Here is a 20,188-nt window from a genome sequence, read left to right on the forward strand (position 1 = left end):
ACTTTTTTATATTTTCGTCCAAAAACACAAAAGTTTTTGATGGATCAACTTTTCAAAACATTATATTTCTATACAAAATGTTTTAATGTTCATATTATTTCTGAGCTCTCACGAAAATGCGAATAAATACCAGACCGAGTCAAAGCGAAGTGTGACTAAATTTAAACATAGGAATGATATCTCATCATTCTTATAGGCAGATACTTTTTTATCTTATTACAAATAAATCTTAATGTTACGAAAATGAAGGGTCAAAGAGTATTTAATTAATGTTTACATTTATGGGATTCCATAAAACTCTGTAGTACTTCATTACGTAAGAACATTCAACAAGCCAGTTTCTTACCCTACTTAATATTAAAATTCGTCATCTGTAAACGAGAATTTAACCATATAAAAGGTCCGTGCCATTTCATACAGTATCATTCGTTTACGAAGTTCACTTTAGTTAGCTTAAAAAATGATATCTAAAGTAAGTATCCAATTTAAACATAATAAGGAAAATTAATTTGAAATGCAGACTTCTAAAATACCTAAAATAGTATATTAAAATCATGTCTAAAAACTTCATGTAGATTATCATTCATGTATATTTTGTGTAACTAGGAAATAGTTTTTGTCTGCCATTCAAATAAACCACCTAATTTTCATTTACTTTTACCTATTTATTTTCACCAAATACAATTATTTTGGGAACATTTACTTAATGCACTAGGGAAACTAAACCACGATGTTCACTAATAAAATTGTGTAAAATAAACTGATGAGTATCTCTAGTTTAAAATAGTGTAGGTTAATAAAATATTAATTGGGTATTTATTGTCTGCTCCAAAAAATAAAAGTAAATTCCGAGCATATATATTGTTTTTTTAAATTAACGTCGTTATATAAGCTCTTTATTATTTTACGGGATTAATTATTATTTTCATTATTCTATGTTTGTTTTTGCTTTCGTATTTTTCATTGGCTTTTAACTTTACAATCTCATAGTAAAAAAGACACGAAAGTAGGAGTGGGGTTTGTCTCAATTTCTATCTAGTTTGGTTATTGTACGCAATTATTCACAAACTGGGTGAGATTGTGCTCATAAGATCTTGATTATGAAGAGATTTAATACAATTTGATTTTTTTAGATTATCTTCTTTACAACAGCACTCCTTGTAGTGGGTGCACAACATTACGAACAACAACACGAGAACTATGGTCACGCAACATCTTCACAATCCATAATCCGGCACGACGTGGCACATAATCAACATGGATACAATGTTCAGCCTGCATACCATCAACCTCTTGCAATTCATGCTGCCCCAGTAACTCAATACGTTGCTCCTGTATCACATCATGTCCCTTTAACACATCACGTATCGCCAATCACGTATAACGCTGCTCCTACTCATCACTATGCACCCATTGCTCATGTTGCACCCGTAACACACAATATTGCACCCATATCTCATTATGTTGCACCTGTCACTCACCATGTTGCGCCTGTCACTCATCATGTTGCACCAACTCATCACGTTGCACCCATAAACTACCACGCTGGTCCTATCGTCCATCAAGCCCCAGCCATCCAACGTATTGGTGTTGTGTCAAATTACGCCACACCAGCCATTACTTTGCAACATTCCAATAACTATAATCAACATCAATATGCCAACGTTCATCAGGATTACAACGTAAGTGTTATTTTTGTGTTTTAATATATATAATTATTAATTAATAATATTTTTTTTGTTTACAAGTTTAATATAATGAGTCTCATTTTTTGTTTTTTATTTCTGTACTAAATCTTTGTTACTTTTTACTTATTTCTGACGTTTTTCACAATAACTACACTTAGCGTAATCGTACCCCAATTGTATTTAATCTGAGATTTTAACGTTTATTTTATCTTTAAATATGGTTTTATTTTTCTAGGGAGATCAAAGACTTGAAATATATTTATCGATATTTTGCTGCTTCTTTATTAATTATAAAAGTGTATGAAGGTTCTCTTTTGCTATTCAATAGAACTTATGTTATTTCAGGCTCATCCCAAATACGAGTTTGAATACAGCGTACAAGACACGCATACTGGTGACATCAAATCGCAGCACGAAGCACGCGATGGTGACCATGTGACTGGCTTTTACAGTCTGCATGAACCCGATGGTTCAGTTCGCACTGTACACTACAATGTGGCAGGACACAGTGGGTAAGGATTGTCTTTATTTATTTAATAATACAAATAATTCTTGTATTCGTTCACATTAAATAATTTAAAACCTACTTTAAATGTTCCATTAAATTTTTTTTATTATTTTGAGTTTTGAGTTTGAAGACAATGTTTTGGAAGTCATTTTATTGAAAACCATGCATATTTGAATCCCTTAACTTCAAAAAGAATATGAGACTAATACCATAGAATCATAGGATTCCGATCTAGGGGGCTCGCTGTATTTCCAAAATAAAAAGTATCCAGTAGCCCATCTTACTTCATTGTGAAGTCTTCTAGTACCTGTCTGTGAAAGCAAAATTCGACTAGCGTTCGGAGATAAGCTGAAACGTCGGAGCCACAAATTTTGCTATCGTTAAAAGTACGATGTTGTTATTACAAACAGTCACTGCAATTGTATCTATGTGCAAAGAGCAAAACCGCGGAATTCAATCAATCCGAAATACTCAGTCCAAATATTATCTCGTCCAGATAACTCCTGAAACAGTGCCTGAAGGTTGAAGTGTTCAAAGAATGCGTATTGCGAATGATGACTTGGGTCTCATAATTAGGGCCAGTCACTAAGCGGGCGATGGACAGAATAATGCTGGAGTATCGCTACGTTTACTTGGACATACGACATAAAACGATTCTTAGGAAGCCGCTGGACGCAAGGAGGCATTAAATCTACTCGCTACAAAAGGCCCATGTCTCGCAGAAGACCTCTATTGGTCTACGTGATGATGGTGACGTTGGTAGCGAGTCCTTCTTGTATACGTTTATTTAAGCAATTACGTACCACTTGCTTTAAAAGTGAAGGAAAATATCGTAAGGAAACCTGAATGCCTGAAGTCGTGTGGATTCCACCAATCCGCACTTGGCCAGCGTGGTGAACTTCGGCTTTTATACTTCTAATTGTGGCAGGCGTGCCCTGTAGTGGGCTTGTTATTCTCTGGTCTGTATTATAATATTTTTGTTTCTCTTTTAGATTCAATGCTCAAGTTGAACGTACCGGTCACTCAACCCACGCCCAGCCAGCTGCACATTACACGCCACAGTATGCTCTTGCGCATCATCGGTAGAATCATAGATAGATAAATCAGCTCTATTCCACGGAATGAAGCATTTTATTTTTTAATTCATCAAGAATAATCATCTAATATATTATGAATGTGATAATATCGTGTAACAAAGAAAATAAATCTAGTCTAATTAATTTTTGCTTTTAATTGCGTCATTTTCACCCCTCAAATTTTGTTATAGTACTCATGAACATTCTATTAAAATGAATAGACAGTGTAGTGTGTACTGTAACTGAAACTCCATTTATACACAACAATATTTTTATCGCTTTGCGAAAATATATTTTAAACTGAAAGGAATAAAAAGGTCTTAAAAATAGATAAAAAAGATTTTCTGAGATACTATGAGATATTCTTAATTTTTAGACCAGAACACAGCAATCTGCTTAGTGGTAGAATTCGTAATTTATAATTATAGATTCCAGCCATTAAAACAACATTCAAAATCTATAATTGAATTCATACTAGATCAGAAAGATATAATAACATTTAACCCAACTGAAATGAAACAAAACACGTAATCAAACAAAAATAAAAAATAGTTGAAGAAAGTCGGCCTTATCATCTCAAGCAATCTTTTAAAAGCACCTGAGCGTAAGAAACGGGTAGTAATGTGGCTGGTAGCTGACACTGTAAAGTATAATTAACTTACCTAAACATATAACTGCTGTCTATACATACAGATATTAAAAAACATAATGTTTACAGAATCTTATATAATGGATTAAATAAGATTCAATATCAAAATCTTTTCATTACTTTTTAGTGGAAATTATGTTTTCAGAATTAATTAAAAGGACAAGTATTAAAATGAATAAAACATATAATTTAACAATAACACATTACAATAAAAGTAAGAAGTGTAGTAAGAAATAATGAAACACGTAAGTATGGATAGGAGAGTTTTTGAACACTAATTTTTTTTTAAATTTTTTTTTCTAATATAAGGAAATGATTCTTAGACATTTTCAAATTTCGTTGGATGTACGCGTCAATGAGTTTATAAACATGAAGAAATAAAAAAAAGTTGGTGATCTCTAAAATTAGATATGAACTTGCTTATTTTTTTTATTACCATGAAATAAAGAAAATAAATAATTCGATTGCTGTTTCTGTCACCACATGCAAATTAATAATTTTCCACGTGGGATTGCATTTTTTTAATAGTAATAAACGCACCATGTAGATCGCGACCCCCCCGGTAACTGGATACCCATCGTCTATAAACAGAGCAAAACTTCGAAACACGTCCGGCAAATTATCCATCAAACTGAGGCGTAGGTGTTAAGCCGTACCCGGAAATACACTGTCAACCACACACTTCAGACCGAAAACAGCAGCAATGGAGTCAAATGGCGTCAAACGGCGAGGCCATGCTACTTTACGGCAGAAATAAGCATGGCAGTAGTATTACTCGGACGAGCTTTGTCATGAAATATACGACTACTAATAAATTTAAAGAAGTCTACCAAAACCTTAGAAACTGGAGAAGTAAAAAAAGAGTACATTTGTTTGCTTATGTTGTTTTCTCACTTATTTGAGGAACTATCAAACGTATATTTTAAAATGCCTACATATTTATAATCGAGCACATAATCAATGTTACAAGTGACCACACAAATCAATCCAAACTACTTTCTCTGAATCAAAATCATAAATAGAGGGTCTAAAGTCTCTCTCACTGTTGCTTGGGAGGCTAATCTATTACTTACGTTTGGTATATTCTTTATAACTCATCTACTCGCATTGGAGTAGCGTGGCGGGTTCGGGGTTTAAAACGCTTTCTCTCATAGAAGAGAGGTTTTGGCATGACGAACAGGCCTGTGCCCATAAGTGAAACGTTAATGGGCCGATCGATGATATTGAAACCATTGTGCTGAGAATAATAATAAAATATGAAATTTTTTTTGAACACAAATAATCAATCATTTTGCGGGTTAAATTCATCAGTACGTCGCCGGCTGACATATTCAAGACACAGGTCTTTTGTAGGGAGTTCCAAAGTACACGGTCCGGGGCCGCTTGTTGCCAACGGCTACCTGAGACTCGCTTGGCTCTCGCTGGTGGCACCATTGCAGTAGCAGCAACCTTGGAAACTTGAGTTCTCTGAGCAATGTGCACTTCAGTTTCGTAACTCATTGAGCTATGCCTTCATCTCTGGCTTGTATACGGATTTCTGGTTTGATTATGTAGAGATACTTCAAGCATTACTCTCTTCATCACCCGGCTAAGTTAGTTGTAACCTGGCTAAATTCGTTTTAAGCTTGTTATTATCTCTTGTATCTTAAGTTTCCGAATATGTTTATCACCATCATCTTACTACCATGTACATATTTGTCATGTACTACATCATAAATATATTTAACTACTTGAATAAAGATATTCTAGAGTTTGACTTTCACCCTATGAGTGAAACGGTGGCCTCAGTCATATATGAAGGCACATAAAAAGCGACCAAATTTCAGAGCCGTAAGTCATCACTGGCACTTGTTCGAAGACTAAAATCGGATTGTATCATAAAAGTGCATTCGTTTGGATAAAATTTAACCCGAGGAATAAGCAGATCAAATTACCAAAAACGTATAAAGACTTCCGTAGAGACCCATGGAGACCTGTTATCTGTTACCATGGCTATCAAGAACAAATTAATGTGACCAAACAGCAGCTGAACTGGGGAGTTGGGAAATTTAATCTCGATTGCCATACTTTGATAAGAGTTTAAATTTTAGCTAACCTTTGTCCGTTGATAGCCTAGGGCTTTGGCTTCTCTTTCGGGCGGCCGAGTTTGAATCCCACCACTCATTTGTAACTTTTCTATGTTATGTGCATTTTAAACAAATAAAATATCTCTTGTTTCACGCTTAAGGAAAACATCGTGAGGAAACCTGCACGCCCTCCTCAGAGCTCTCCATAATTTTCGCAAAAGGGTTGTGAACTAGGGCTTAAACCATTCCCTTGTGAAATTAGCCCCTTGCACTGTAGTGGGAAAGTAATGGGTTGTTAAGATGATCATGAGCTAAACTAGACACACATCTCTAGTGTATTCTAATAGCATTCAACTCAACCTTATTTGAAATCTGGATTGAAAATAGAATATTATGTACAGAAATTTCAGGTACGCAGGGTCAATACCCTGTTTTATTGGCAATGGCTACGCTTATATAATTGCAAGTGTAACAATCCAAAATTCTTAAACGAGTTTACAGATAACAATTTGGAGTATAAGATCCAGTTTATACGTAACATATCCACTATTGAGTCATACGAGGGGATAGTGATTTTAAATATAAAAGGCCCCAATGACACTGAATATGTATCATTCGCAGTCGAAGTTCAAACCTAAATATACAAATATGATATCTAAGGTAAGTCAAATATTCATAGAAATCGATATTAGACAGAAATTTAAATTGCTATTAAAACGAATCAAAGACTCAATCAATTAGTCAAACTTCCAAACACAGTTATTGCCTCGGTAGTTTCAGTATCTAATTATAAAATCACCAAACTACAAACACCCTTTGGACATGTTTAAAGAGAGTTAGCTCGGCCTCTTTTAATACTACTTTTTCTAATAATTTTAAAATAAAGTTTGCTTTGTATAAGGAAAGGAACTTTATTTTATATCATGAAAATCTATGAGGGACAATGCTTTGATTTTAATACTGTAAAATGATACAGCATATGAAACATACATACATTGTAGCTCCATACTAATATTATAATTGTGAAAGTAGTACTGTTGAGACGGACATAGAATAGTTTTTATTCCAGGAAAATAAAGGGTTCCTGTGGTATTTATATTATATATTATATATTATTGTATCTTTAATATTTGTTTTGTAGAACATGTTATCTTTGTTTGGCTCACCCGCTGAATCAATCTTATGGAAATTCGGTACAAATATAGATTGCACCCTCGAGATGGACATAGAGTAGGTACTTTTAAATCCGCGAAGTTTTAAAAAAAATATATATCAACGGTAAGGCTACATAATATTATATACGCGTAACGCGGTTGAAGTGCCTTTTATTATTTTAATTAGAAGGTGCTTATTTTTTGTTAGCACACACACACATTTATATAAATCAGTCATTTTTACTTCGCAGGTTACCGTTTATGCCGCTGTTCTGATGGTAGTCAGCGCGCAACATTACGCCCAACATGGCCACGCAACATCCTCCCAATCCATTATTCGTCATGACATTTCCAACAACCAACATGGATACGGCCAAGCGCCATTAGCCGTACATTCCGCACCTCTAGTCCACTCCGCACCTTTGGTTCAGCATGCGCCAGCTATCCAACACATTGCCCCCATAGCCCATGCTGCCCCGATTCAGTACAACCAACATGGTCACGGCCAAGGACATGCTGACTATTACGTAAGTATTATAATGAATATCACTTGATACTTCTCTATCGCCCTTACAATCAGCGACTATTAAGTCTGATGAAAAAAAATTTAGTCTGGGCCCGTATTTCATTTTCTTAAAATATTTAATCCAAGAAATAAAAAACGCACACACAGAGAGTAGGTAGAGAAAAAAACATGCGGTTTAAAAACCGATTTTGAAGCAAATAAACAAAGTCATTTAGCTTTTTTTAGTATTTAGTAGTAGTAGAACTGTTCGTGACACAGCTCGTCCGGGAAAGTACTACCACCAGTCTTATTTAGGCGATATTATTCCATTCGTAGATCTGAGCAGATGAGCAGAGGCTCATCTTCCTTCGATTATTTACATAAAAAAACTTCACAATGGACTTTTTATTTGCGAGTACAAGAAGAACGCTAGAATCAGTATTCTTATTTAAAACAACGATTTTTTTTACAGTCCCACCCCAAGTACGAGTTCGAATACAACGTCCAAGATACACACACTGGTGACATCAAGTCGCAGCACGAAGCTCGTGATGGTGACCAAGTATCTGGCTCCTACAGTCTGCACCAACCTGACGGTTCCGTGCGCACCGTACACTACAACGCCGATGCACACAATGGGTAAAAATCATCATCTTCAGCCATAGATATCCCACTACGGGGTAGGGACCTCCGCTCTTAAAGGATTTAGAGCTAAGACACTCCAAACTCAAGTTAATGCCAATTGGTTACTATTCAATATCTCACTGATTGGTAGAGGCGTCCGCCCTCAAGAATTTAGTGCTTACACGCTCCAAGCTGTGTGTATGCTTTACCTTTTATATCACACGTTAGTGGTAGTAACCAGGTCCAAAGATGGCTTAGCGTATATTGCAAGGTTAAAGGGTGCACAAAGACCATTTTCTAACTTCCGATTACTACTGTGGTTTACTCGATGAGATCATAGGAGACAAACTCATACCAATAGATCAACGATTAGTCCTGATTATTAGATTAACTTATGGTACAATTAAACTTAGTTTAGCAAACAGTATTCCACCCACGTTAAGATAGTTTTAGTATATTCAAGACTAACAAACGTGACATAGCGTCGGAATAGCCATGCAAGATTTTTTCACGCATTTGAAAGATTGTCAGTTTTGTCGAAGTGTGACAAAACACAGCATAGCATTGCGTCGTTATGCAATATTTTTTTGTAATGCTGTAAAGGTCTCAAAAATTTGCTCAATGCATTTTTATGTTTTTGTATATTAATAACGATTTATTGAAGGTGACAAGTTTAAAGAGATTTGCACAGGGGGACCCTTCCTTTATAACTTATTTAACATTGCAACAACTATTACAAACGAACAGCAGGTAAAAAAAATATATACTTTAACCCGTTTTGTTCTTTCAGATTTAACGCGCAAGTCGAAAATTCAGCCCCTTCCACACACGCCCAACCAGCCCCTGTTCATTATGCAGCACCTACTCACAACTTCCTTCCACACCATTAAAGCCTTATATCATATTAAATATTCATAAGTAGATTATAGACGGTCTTTTAAAAAAAAAAAAATTTACAAATAAATCTAGTCGAAATGTATTTTTACTTTTATTTCTCTCCTTGTGTTTATAACTAACATAATATATACTATATCATTTATGTTCATTGTGGTTTTGAATTTAAATAAATGTTTGTTTTTGTTTCCAGGCAAACAATATAAATTAAGACTAAAAGTATAAAGATCCTCTTACTACTTAGAGTCAGAATATATTTATTTTGTTTTCATAATAATGGATATACACAAAAACTATAGAATACTTACTTCGATAGAAAACTATATTTCAAACAAAATTCAAGTATATTTCTGAATTATAGTGGGTACCTTATTTTTAATGAAAAAATTTAGTAATTTTCCTCTACATAAAAATAAAAATTGGGCATAGAATATGAATCAGTAAGAAAACGGGCATTTTATTATCCAGATAATCTTATGCAGATAAACTTTGCCTTGCAATAAGTTATTCGGTGACAGAGTTTAAGAGATAATGTTAATTGAAAGTATCCGATTTGCGTTATTGTGGGAGGGGAATCGACATCTATGAGTACGTGGCTCATTACGTAACGTAACGTAACGTTATTCATAGTATTCTGCGGGAAACAGCTAGTGATTGAAAAATAAACTGTATTATAGTTATTTTACAGCATTATATCTAAGGATATTTACCATATTCGTATACGTATACATAAAATGGGTCAAAATGAATCATTGAAATGCAGACAAATTACTTATTTTTGAGGAATGTCCATTCAAATATAACAAAATTCAAAAATAATTGGAATTTAGTAATCTCAACATCTCAACCAAAGGTAAACTTATTGTAGTGCAACCAGATCATCATTGATGGATTTCATGAAATTCGTAACAAACCCAATACCGGCCCACAACACGTCGCTCCTGTCATAATGAGAAGGCTTTATCTGATATGAAGTCTTATGATGGTTTATTTTATGCATTTATGCAATAAAATATTACTTAGTTTAACATACTTAGTTTACGTGACATTTTATTGAATAAATGCACAAATATAATCTGAAAAAGTTAAGGTGCATGCTGGGGCTTCAATCATTTGTAATTATAAAGCTATTCTGCTCACATTTCAATATTATTTGTTTAACAACGAAAGATGTAAAGTGTGTTTGTTTTGTCCTAGAGGAATAGCAGCAAAGAAGAAAAATATAAAGAAAGAGGAGGAGTAAAGAAGAGTAAAAAAACAATATGAGGAAAAGTTAACCCTCTTTAATTTAGTAAGCTTATTTAAACGTAATGTACGTTTTTTTATCCCATTTAATACCGGACTATCTTATAGCCACGCTTCATCTGCGTTTGTCTAGCTTTTTAAAAATCGCGTAGGAACAGTTTATTTACCCGGTCTTAAAATTGCAATGTCTATAAAACTAAACAATATTATCTAAAGATCGGTTTTTAATGCTAATTGGCACTGGGCCAGCGTCGTGGACTACGGCTTAAAGCTTTCTCATTATAAGAGGAGTTCTGTACCCTGTAAATAGACCGGTAATGTGTTGATACGATGATGACCATGAATTGATAAATGTGTGGCTTAGAAGCAGAAGTAAAAAAATAGTCGATTGCTCTGGTTAAGCAACATTGTTGTAAGTCACTAAAAAGATTGGTGACCAAATTTTAAGGAGAATTAATCTCCAATGAAGAATGTTTATTGTGAAATTAAGAGGCTAAATCATACTTTTAGTATGCAGAAGGTTATCTAAGAAGTGTCAGCGGTCTCTCTCTCATATAGTATGTGGAATATGTGTACATAATATAAAACAACGTTAAGTTTGCAGTCAGTGAGTTGCCGCTGTCTGCTGCAGAGTTCTGATTTCTATCTCTAATGATATTTACCAGATCTACCTACGTCCAAATTGGGCACAGCTAAACATATTATGATACAACTTTTCCAATAAAAAAGATTTTGGTAAAACTGGTTTAAGTCTTCTAAATCTATCATCCTGTAATTATATTGTTGTGTGTTTAGTGTGCATATGTTGGTATGTTGAATGTATTTTGTGTGTGTGTTTTGTATGTGCGTCTGTGTTGTGAGAAATTTAAAGGAACAAATGTTATACAATTAATGATAAATGAAGAATGTGTGATAAGGTTGTCTCAAAAAATATACCTTAAAGCAAAGTTATTTCAAGAATTGTAATAACTCTTCAGTGTCGTTATATAACAATCTAAACAAGTACTTATTTACTTCTTCTTTGCATTTAATTTTGTTAAGAGGATAACTACAAATACTAATTCATTTATTTTATTGTATACGTGCGGTCCAAGAAAAAGGCTATTTTTTTTAATAAAACAGGTTTTTTTTTATATTTATGTGTAGAAACCTATTAGGTCACCATACTCCCTAACCGGTTAGCCCTCTACCATCTTCAACTTCATCATCATTTACCACTAGGTGTGATTTCGGTAAAGGGCTAACTTGTACAAGAATAAAAATAAACTTTCTTCCATAGCTTGTGTATGAATTTTGTCTCCAAATGTCCTCGTTTCAAAAGTTCGTAGCTTTAATTAAATGTTAAAAAATGTAGTTTTCACCATCATCTCACAACGATAAAAAATATATTTACGGACCGAAAATGCGTTATATAGGGTTATTTATAAACTCAAAACATGCGAGTTTGGCATCCTCTTTTACCAGAGTAGACTTTAGCCATACTAAAAACTATAAATGCTCATACAGACCAAGACTAGGAATCGAATCCGGGTATTTCATCTATAAAGGCACTGCCACCAGTGAGAATCAAATAAGAAAAAAGTTCCAAGTTTTTAATTACATCTCACTCTCAGAATTATACAAAAAAAATGTAAATAAATAATATTTGTAAAAAGTATTAAGCATAAAGAATAACTTCCGAGTCCCAATGCCTGGAAGCATGCTCCACTGGATTCAAGTACTTCATCTATACTTTAACATACATCACATCTAAACTAGTAGTCATATGCGTCAACAGTAACTCTATAGAAGTATGAAACTGAAAACATTTTGCGAACGGCAAGTAAAAGTAAGCTGAGTACATTCAACTCTTTGCAAGGGTTTTGCCTTAATTTTTCACTCGATTAAGAGATACTTTTACGCAATAAAAACAATTGCAGTTTCAAAAACTCGTTTTAAGTTACTCCCTTGGTATATTTAAACCAGTATTTTTTGGTATAAAAGGCCAAGCTTTCCAGATGAACTTATCTTTCGTTTACGAAGTTCACTACAACCCACACATAACAAGATGATTTCCAAAGTAAGAGAATTTAATATAAAATTACATTGGTATTTTATCGCATATCGATAAAAATAATAAGTATATTTTTAATAGTAAATTTAATAAATGGAGTCATTAGATAAATAGCATCAGATAACTTGTCATTAGATAAAGAGAGAATAAAATGTGCTATATATTTATGAATTGATTGATTACAGATCCTCACCTTCACAACCCTGCTGATGGCAGTCAGCGGGCAGCATTACGCCCAGGCACCTCATGGTCACGCCACATCATCTCAGTCGATTGTTCGCCACGACATTTCTCACAACCAACAAGGATACAACCACATCCAACCAGTGCACGCTGCCCCTATTGCCTACCACCAGGCACCAATCATCCACTCCGCTCCAATTGTCCACTCTGCTCCTATCGCTTATAATCGCGCTCCAATCGTCCACTCTGCTCCAATCGTCCATTCTGCACCAATCGTTCACTCCGCTCCTATTGTCCACGCTGCCCCAGTTTATCACAGTCAACAAGGATACTCTCAAGGACACGAGGAATACGTAAGTGTAAATTGTTTGTTTTATTTTATCATGGAAACAATGAACATTGTATGATCAAAACAGTTTCCCATTTCTGTGTGTTACGAAGTGAGCTGCAACCAAAACCTTTTCAAGGTCTTACAAGGATCCGCTTCAATTACATATTGGAAAAGAGCAACTGCTGAGTTGCTTGCCGGCTTCTTCTCGGTAGAATCTGACTTCCGAACCGGTGGTAGAGTCACTACACACAGACAGACTTGACGTTTCAAAAGTGCTTATATTAGGCCTTCTTGAAATAAATGAATTTTGAATTTACATAGCAGTTAATTATGTTTATGTTAACATAATGTGACATTTGTATTATTGATTGTGTAGTGTGTACCCTTCAAAAATTCAGCATTCAGACTTGTGTTTGAGATTTCGATCTGAATCTTATCTTTTTCATTTTATTCACAGGCTCACCCCAAATATGAGTTTGAGTACAGCGTAGCAGACACCCACACCGGTGACATCAAGTCGCAGCACGAAGCCCGCGACGGCGACCGCGTGACAGGATCCTACAGTTTACATGAAGCCGACGGTACCGTCCGCACCGTTCATTACAGCGCTGATGACCACACTGGGTAAGAAAACACAGCAATATCTAACAATATACCATCGAGATCTACCATGCATACGATAGCTTTAAAGCTAGAGACGGATACAGAATATTTGTTTATTCGGAAAAACTAACGGTGACCGCGGTATTTTCCGAAGACCTACAAAAATCACGATAGAAGTTGCGGTCCTAGCTGAAGACACAGTAGGTAAAGTGGTAAATTTTTAACACGATTTTTTTTTCAGCTTCAACGCCCAAGTGGAACGATCTGGACACGCACAGCATGTTCAACCAGCTCCCCAACATCAACCTCACTACGTCTTAGCTCATCACTAAACAATAAAATCAATTATGTAATATTTAAATCAATATAAAAGTACCTCCTCTGTACAAAATCGTTAATCTAGAATTAACGGTGTTTGTTAGACTTTTGAGTTGAATTTTTCTATTTCTGTTATATTATTCTTCCTTTTGCATAGTTATCATGGAATCTAGTCTAGTTTACAAGTAGAAATCTACTTTTATGTGCAATCAATAATGTTTAAATAAATGTTGTCAACAATATATAGTTTGTACTTTGTTATAAACTTCCTTAATATTTTAATTTTTTGATCATTATCATGCCAATATAATATTTTACAAACATACTAAATAATAAAGTACACTATATTTTACTCAAATATAATATAAAAAGAGGCAGAAAACTGCGACATAATCAACCACCTCTCTCAATAAATCAGCTTCCAAATACACAAACATAAAGAAGGACTTTTAATATTTATGATATTATGCACAGATAGTGAATATTACAAAATTAATTAATGCCCGGTTTTAGAAGTTTGAAAGATTTTGGCATCCAACAGTTTAAGAAAAATATATATTCTTTTTCATTTCATTCTAGCGGCGAAGCCTTCATATTTATTTATTTATTTATTTTAAACAAACACATAAAAAGTAATCCAAAGAATACAGATAAAGTCTGTGATTTCCACACTAGGATTCGCTGTGTCGTGGAAATCACTTCAGTTATGTGGTAAAGCTTTAGGTATTCAACATCGTTATTTTCCCTTACTTAAGATAGTAAGGGGTTTGCTGCTGTCTGCTGAGGAATGTGCTCTATCTAATGTTTCTGTGGAAAAATAATTTATACATCGATTCACATTTAACGGAGGTTACTCTCCCAAGGGATATGAAGTATCCTGTGTCCTGCTTCATATTATTTACTCCAAGTTTAAGTGGAGTTCAGTCATTTCGGCGTGATGTGCACAACAGGGCAAAGACTAAGGAAAATACGACAGTTTTGGCTTCAGTAGGAAAAAAACCAATTCAAAATAACTGTTATGTTCAGAAATGGCTCTATTATATTTTTATTATAAGTATCGTCATCATCATCGTCATCATTATTATCAACCCATTACGGGCCCACAACAGGGCACGGGTTTCTTCCCAGAATGATAAGGGTATAGGGCGAAGTCCACCACGCTGGCTAAGTGCAGATTGGTAGAATTCACACGCCTCTAAAAACACCTCTCAGACGTGCAGGATTACTAGCGATGTTTTTCTCCACCATTCAAGCAAGTGATATTTTATCTGCCTTAAATTAAAAACGCACATAACTCATAAAACTTGGAGTTGCATGACAGGGATCAAACTAAGTCTTCCGAAAGGGCAGCCAAAGAGTAAATCACTGGGCTATCACCACTTCTTATAAGTATAGAATATAGAAAATAGATTTGTTTCTTGTAACAAAAGTATGTTATATAAATGGTCTAACTGCGTCACAATGGCGAATGGAAATACTGGACATGGTGTTTAACTGAAATCCACGTTCATATTATCTATTCATCCATGAATATTGAAGAATGGATTCCAAATTTCGTTAAGACTTCATACTAATAAGACTTGCATATTATTAAAATGACAGGATAAAATAAAAATATACAAGAGGGGAAAAAAATATAACAAACGTAACGTACTACATTAAAAAACATAAATGGAATTGGGTTGGTCATTTAATGAGAAAAAAAAGAAGAAAATTGGGCCAAAGATATAACAGACTGGTATCCTAGAGACGGTAAGAGAAGAAGGGGAAGACCATCCCGAAGGTGGGAGAGCTAGAGCAAGACCTCGGTGGATAAGGAAAACTCATGATCGCGAACCATGGCAGAACCTGGAGGAGGCCTATGCTTAAGCAAGACAATAAAGCGAAACCTTGATAAGTAAATACTCTTGATAAGATTGTTGGTAAGGCTATAAATAAAGAAAATAAGTACCTCATTTAATACGAGAATCGTGGGAAGTAGCTATTATTCAAATAGTGGTAGATTTAGTTTAAGTTTCACTGAATTCTTTATTCTCATTATCGTTTATTATCTGTGTCGGGTCAACAATGTTTGTAAATATTTTTTCGATATACGTTTCAAAAAAAAATATAAACTATAATTTCTACTATTTTATTTTATTTTATTTTATTGTACAGGAAAACTAACAGCTAATAATAAAAAATAAAAAATGAAAATAAAGTAATCAAGTAAAGCCAATTACAAGTTTTCACAGATAGAATTTACAAAGTAAGAAAGGAAAATGCTCACACGGGAAGAATAGTACAAAGTTAAAAGAATTATGAGAAAGTTTAAAGATTTAGTTATAGCTACTTAAAATATTATGAAAGTATTTCAAATGATTGATAAGTCCTGAACAGAAGATTTACTAACTCAATTTAAAAGATCTAAAAAATCCATTAGCCATAATTATACGCGCAGAGGTTGTATTGGTATAAAAAAGATCCTTTTTTTTTTTAACTTAGTTTGTTGAATTACTATTGGAGGCCATTATCTCCTCGTAACCAAAAACAGTAAGTCACCTAAGTCATAACTGAATTTGGTGAACTTGACGATATCTGAAGCCGCTAGACCACACGTTTTTCCTTTATTGGTTATAAGGATTGAAATAAGCTTGAGCGTCTATTTAGTTAGCGTAATTTTCCTCGTAACGTTGCGGTTCTAAGGTGCTGGTATGGCGACCCTGTACCGGTTAACACAGCGTAGGTCTCCCCCTAACAAAGTAGACAGACGAAATCGAGTCGTTGGGAGCCGCTGGAAAAAAGTGGATCAAGATCTTGGATTCACTCCCTTTAACTCCCTACAAAATTCCTAGCAAGACAAGTTGAATTGAAGATGATAAATTGTCCTTAACTCTTAAGGGTTATCTCTCTAAATGAAGCAACTCCAATTAAATGTCTACTAACTCATCAGCTTTCAATTGAAGTAATTATGTTTTGCCATACACCTCACTGAACCCATACTATAAAGCCTGCCAGTTACTTTTACTGTTTAGAATTTCTGATACCCAATCCTCCAGATAGAAATCTAGCTACAGATAAAACTAAGACTAAATTTCAAACTTATGGAAAATCAGCGAAAGTCTGTAACAGCCCAGTTCTGGACTGAACTGCACCTAGTCTTGGTGATGGAGATAACATCAAAAATAAAATACTTGTCATTCACATATTTAGCAAAAACACGTGTTACATATATTTTAAACAAAAGTCCAAATACCAATTTCATAGAAAAAACCTTTAAAATGAAAATCTTTCATTTGGATTTTCTTCTTTTATTTACCTTGCAACAGAGTGAGAGTTTTTGCAGTGTAGGCTGTGTCAATCAGTCAGGATAATGTTTTTTATGGTTTTGAGTTTAAAGAAGATATTAAATTATTTAATTATTTTTTGATTATTTCAAATCAACCGCCAAATTTTTTTGTTTCAATCTACAGGTAACTTACTAGGTATGTTTAAACGCGCTTATATCTGAAATTAGCAGTGGGTTTATTTACACTAGTGTAAATAAACTTTTAAAGTTAATAAACTTAACTTTGAAGTAACGAAATTCTGACTAATTTGTATGGAATGATCAAATCTTGTCGTTTTAATCTTGTCGGCTTTGGCGTAAAAGGTTTACGCTAACGTAAAAGTTACATTAGTTGACACGGAAGCTTACCCTAAAGCAACATAATATATTTTTTTTAACTAAGTAACCTACGCCCTCTCTATATAGCATCATCCTGCCTTGCTACTAGATGCGGGTGAAACCGTGGGACACAGCTAAGTGTTATAATGAATTACCTCTTGTACCTATTCATTATGTTTAGCAGTGTTGATTCAACATTTTCACGCGTCTCGTCAGAGCAGCCGACAGCGCAGTGCTCGGGCGGCGCAACCGTATATCGCGGCATCTGAGTTCGAATCCTGACGCTTTGTATGAACTTTTTATATTTTTATTTTTCCTTTTTAATTCTCCCGTTTAGTGGAGGTGGAGAGGGGTCACGGTCATTTAGCGATCAGCTGTCTAATGAGACAGGTCGTGCATATAAGGTACATTCGTACAGGTCGTGCATTGTTTGTGGCCATTTTGTAGTATCAAGTAATAAGGATTGTTATAATTTTGCAATGAGCACATACCTAACACTGTTTTAAGTTCGTGTTCTCCAAAAGGGGGTAAGTTGTACAATATTGTAATTTAGATTAGAATCTTTGATTCAGCTCGGCATAGTTATAATGTTCTTTCTTGTTGTAGTAGCTTGAAGATATGCCCCTTTTAACCATGATTCAATAAATACGTGAGACCCTGAGATCCGCTAGCCGAGGTCCACCGGTTTTGGCAGAGTTCCCAGCCTGGAGCGAATACTCTCCTTGCGTCCAATTAATTAGTTTTACATTACTTATAAGATAGACATAGGTTTAGTTTGTAATTAATTTGTAATTAGTACAATAAAGAAATATTATGGTAACTTGATGTTGAATTTAATAAACAAACCCGTAACAGTGTATATATTTTTATTTCACTAACAGTTTCCCCTTGACTGCAATCTCCCTGGTGGTGGGCTAAGTGATGATGCTGTCTAAAATGGTAGCTAGCTATTAGCTAACCTGTTAAGGTATGGAAAAATTATAAAACCTATACACCCAATTGGTTTCAACGCGAAAGGTAAGTGAAACTATGCTAAGTACATTCAGTTTCATTCAAGGGTTTTGCTTTCATTTTTAACTTGATCAAAAGTTACTTTTACGTAATAGAAACAATTGCAATTTTTGAAACTCGTTTTGAAGTTACTACCTTTAAACAAGTATTTTTTGGTATAAAAGCCCAAGCTCGCCTGAGGTACTTATCTTTCGTTTACGAAGTTCACTACAACCCACACATAACAACATGATTTCAAAAGTAAGTTAATTAAATCGTAATAATTTATTATAATCAATAATCAACCATAATATAAAATTGGAATTGGTATTGAATTGCTTTTTAAAAATTTAACTTTTGATAAGCCCTGAAGATTTATCCATTAATAAACAGCACAAAGAAACCAATCAATAGAAATCAGAAATTTAACTAACTAAACCTCTTTGTTACAGATCCTTACCTTCACAACCCTGCTGATGGCAGTCAGCGGGCAGCATTATGCCCAGGCACCTCATGGTCATGCCACATCATCTCAGTCGATTGTTCGCCACGACATTTCTCACAACCAACAAGGATACAACCACATCCAACCAGTGCACGCTGCCCCTATTGCCTACCACCAGGCACCAATTATCCACTCCGCTCCAATTGTCCAATCTGCTCCTATCGCTTATAATCGCGCTCCAATCGTTCACTCTGCCCCAGTTTATCAAAGTCAACAAGGATACTCTCAAGGACATGAGGAATATGTATGTATCTTACTTTCCTATTAAGAAAACAACTCAACCAAACCAAACTTAACAGCCTTGTTTAATCAATAACCACACACTTTATCTATATGATTTGAGACCAAAACCTTGCAAAAGCTTACGCGTGGAAACAATTATTTTCCAAAGAGAATTTGTAACAGGCTTTATTTAACGCCCAGAAACTCAATTGATAGCGGACTAGATAAGGACCATAGACGGAAAATTTGAAATATAAAAAATAAAATATGTTACACCTCCACCAATTTGTTCTGTTGATCTCGCAACTGAATTATTTTGAATCTACCCGGAGCAATAATTTTTTTTTTGTTTTACGCTAAAATTCACAGGTCCAAATATTCAACAATCTGTATTCATGATCTGCGTCGTTTCTTCTCCGATTTTAATCATCTAATCCTTTCCTTCACAGGCTCACCCTAAATACGAATTTGAGTACAGCGTAGCAGACACCCACACCGGTGACATCAAGTCACAACACGAGGCACGCGACGGCGACAGAGTGACAGGATCCTACAGTTTACATGAAGCCGACGGTACCGTCCGCACCGTTCATTACAGTGCTGATGACCACACTGGGTAAGAAAACACAGCTATATCTAACAATATACCATCGAGATCTTCCATGCATACGATAGCTTTAAAGCTAGAGACGGATACAGAATATTTGTTTATTCGGAAAAACTAACGGTTACCGCGGTATTTTCCAAAGACCTACAAAAATCACGATAGAAGTTGCGGTCCTAGCTGAAGACACAGTAGGTAAAGTGGTAAATTTTTAACACGATTTTTTTTTTCAGCTTCAACGCCCAAGTGGAACGATCTGGACACGCTCAGCATGTTCAACCAGCTCCCCAACATCAACCTCACTACGTCTTAGCTCATCACTAA

General features: G+C 34.8%; 1 protein-coding gene across 1 annotated transcript; it reads left to right on the forward strand.

Annotated features, from left to right (window-relative positions):
• Positions 1 to 460: 460 nt before the first annotated feature.
• On the forward strand, positions 461 to 20,188 carry LOC120625982. Its single transcript, XM_039893263.1, has 16 exons — positions 461 to 472; positions 1,134 to 1,463; positions 2,034 to 2,200; positions 3,189 to 3,278; positions 5,233 to 5,359; positions 6,609 to 6,647; positions 7,393 to 7,668; positions 8,119 to 8,285; positions 9,061 to 9,115; positions 12,702 to 12,711; positions 12,790 to 12,998; positions 13,434 to 13,600; positions 13,821 to 13,893; positions 18,986 to 19,282; positions 19,710 to 19,876; positions 20,098 to 20,188. The coding sequence occupies exons 1-16, from the start codon at positions 461 to 463 to the stop codon at positions 20,186 to 20,188; spliced, it is 2,277 nt and encodes a 758-aa protein (XP_039749197.1).

The sequence above is a fragment of the Pararge aegeria genome, chromosome 8 (assembly GCF_905163445.1).
Source record: "Pararge aegeria chromosome 8, ilParAegt1.1, whole genome shotgun sequence".
Lineage (NCBI taxonomy): Eukaryota > Metazoa > Arthropoda > Insecta > Lepidoptera > Nymphalidae > Pararge > Pararge aegeria.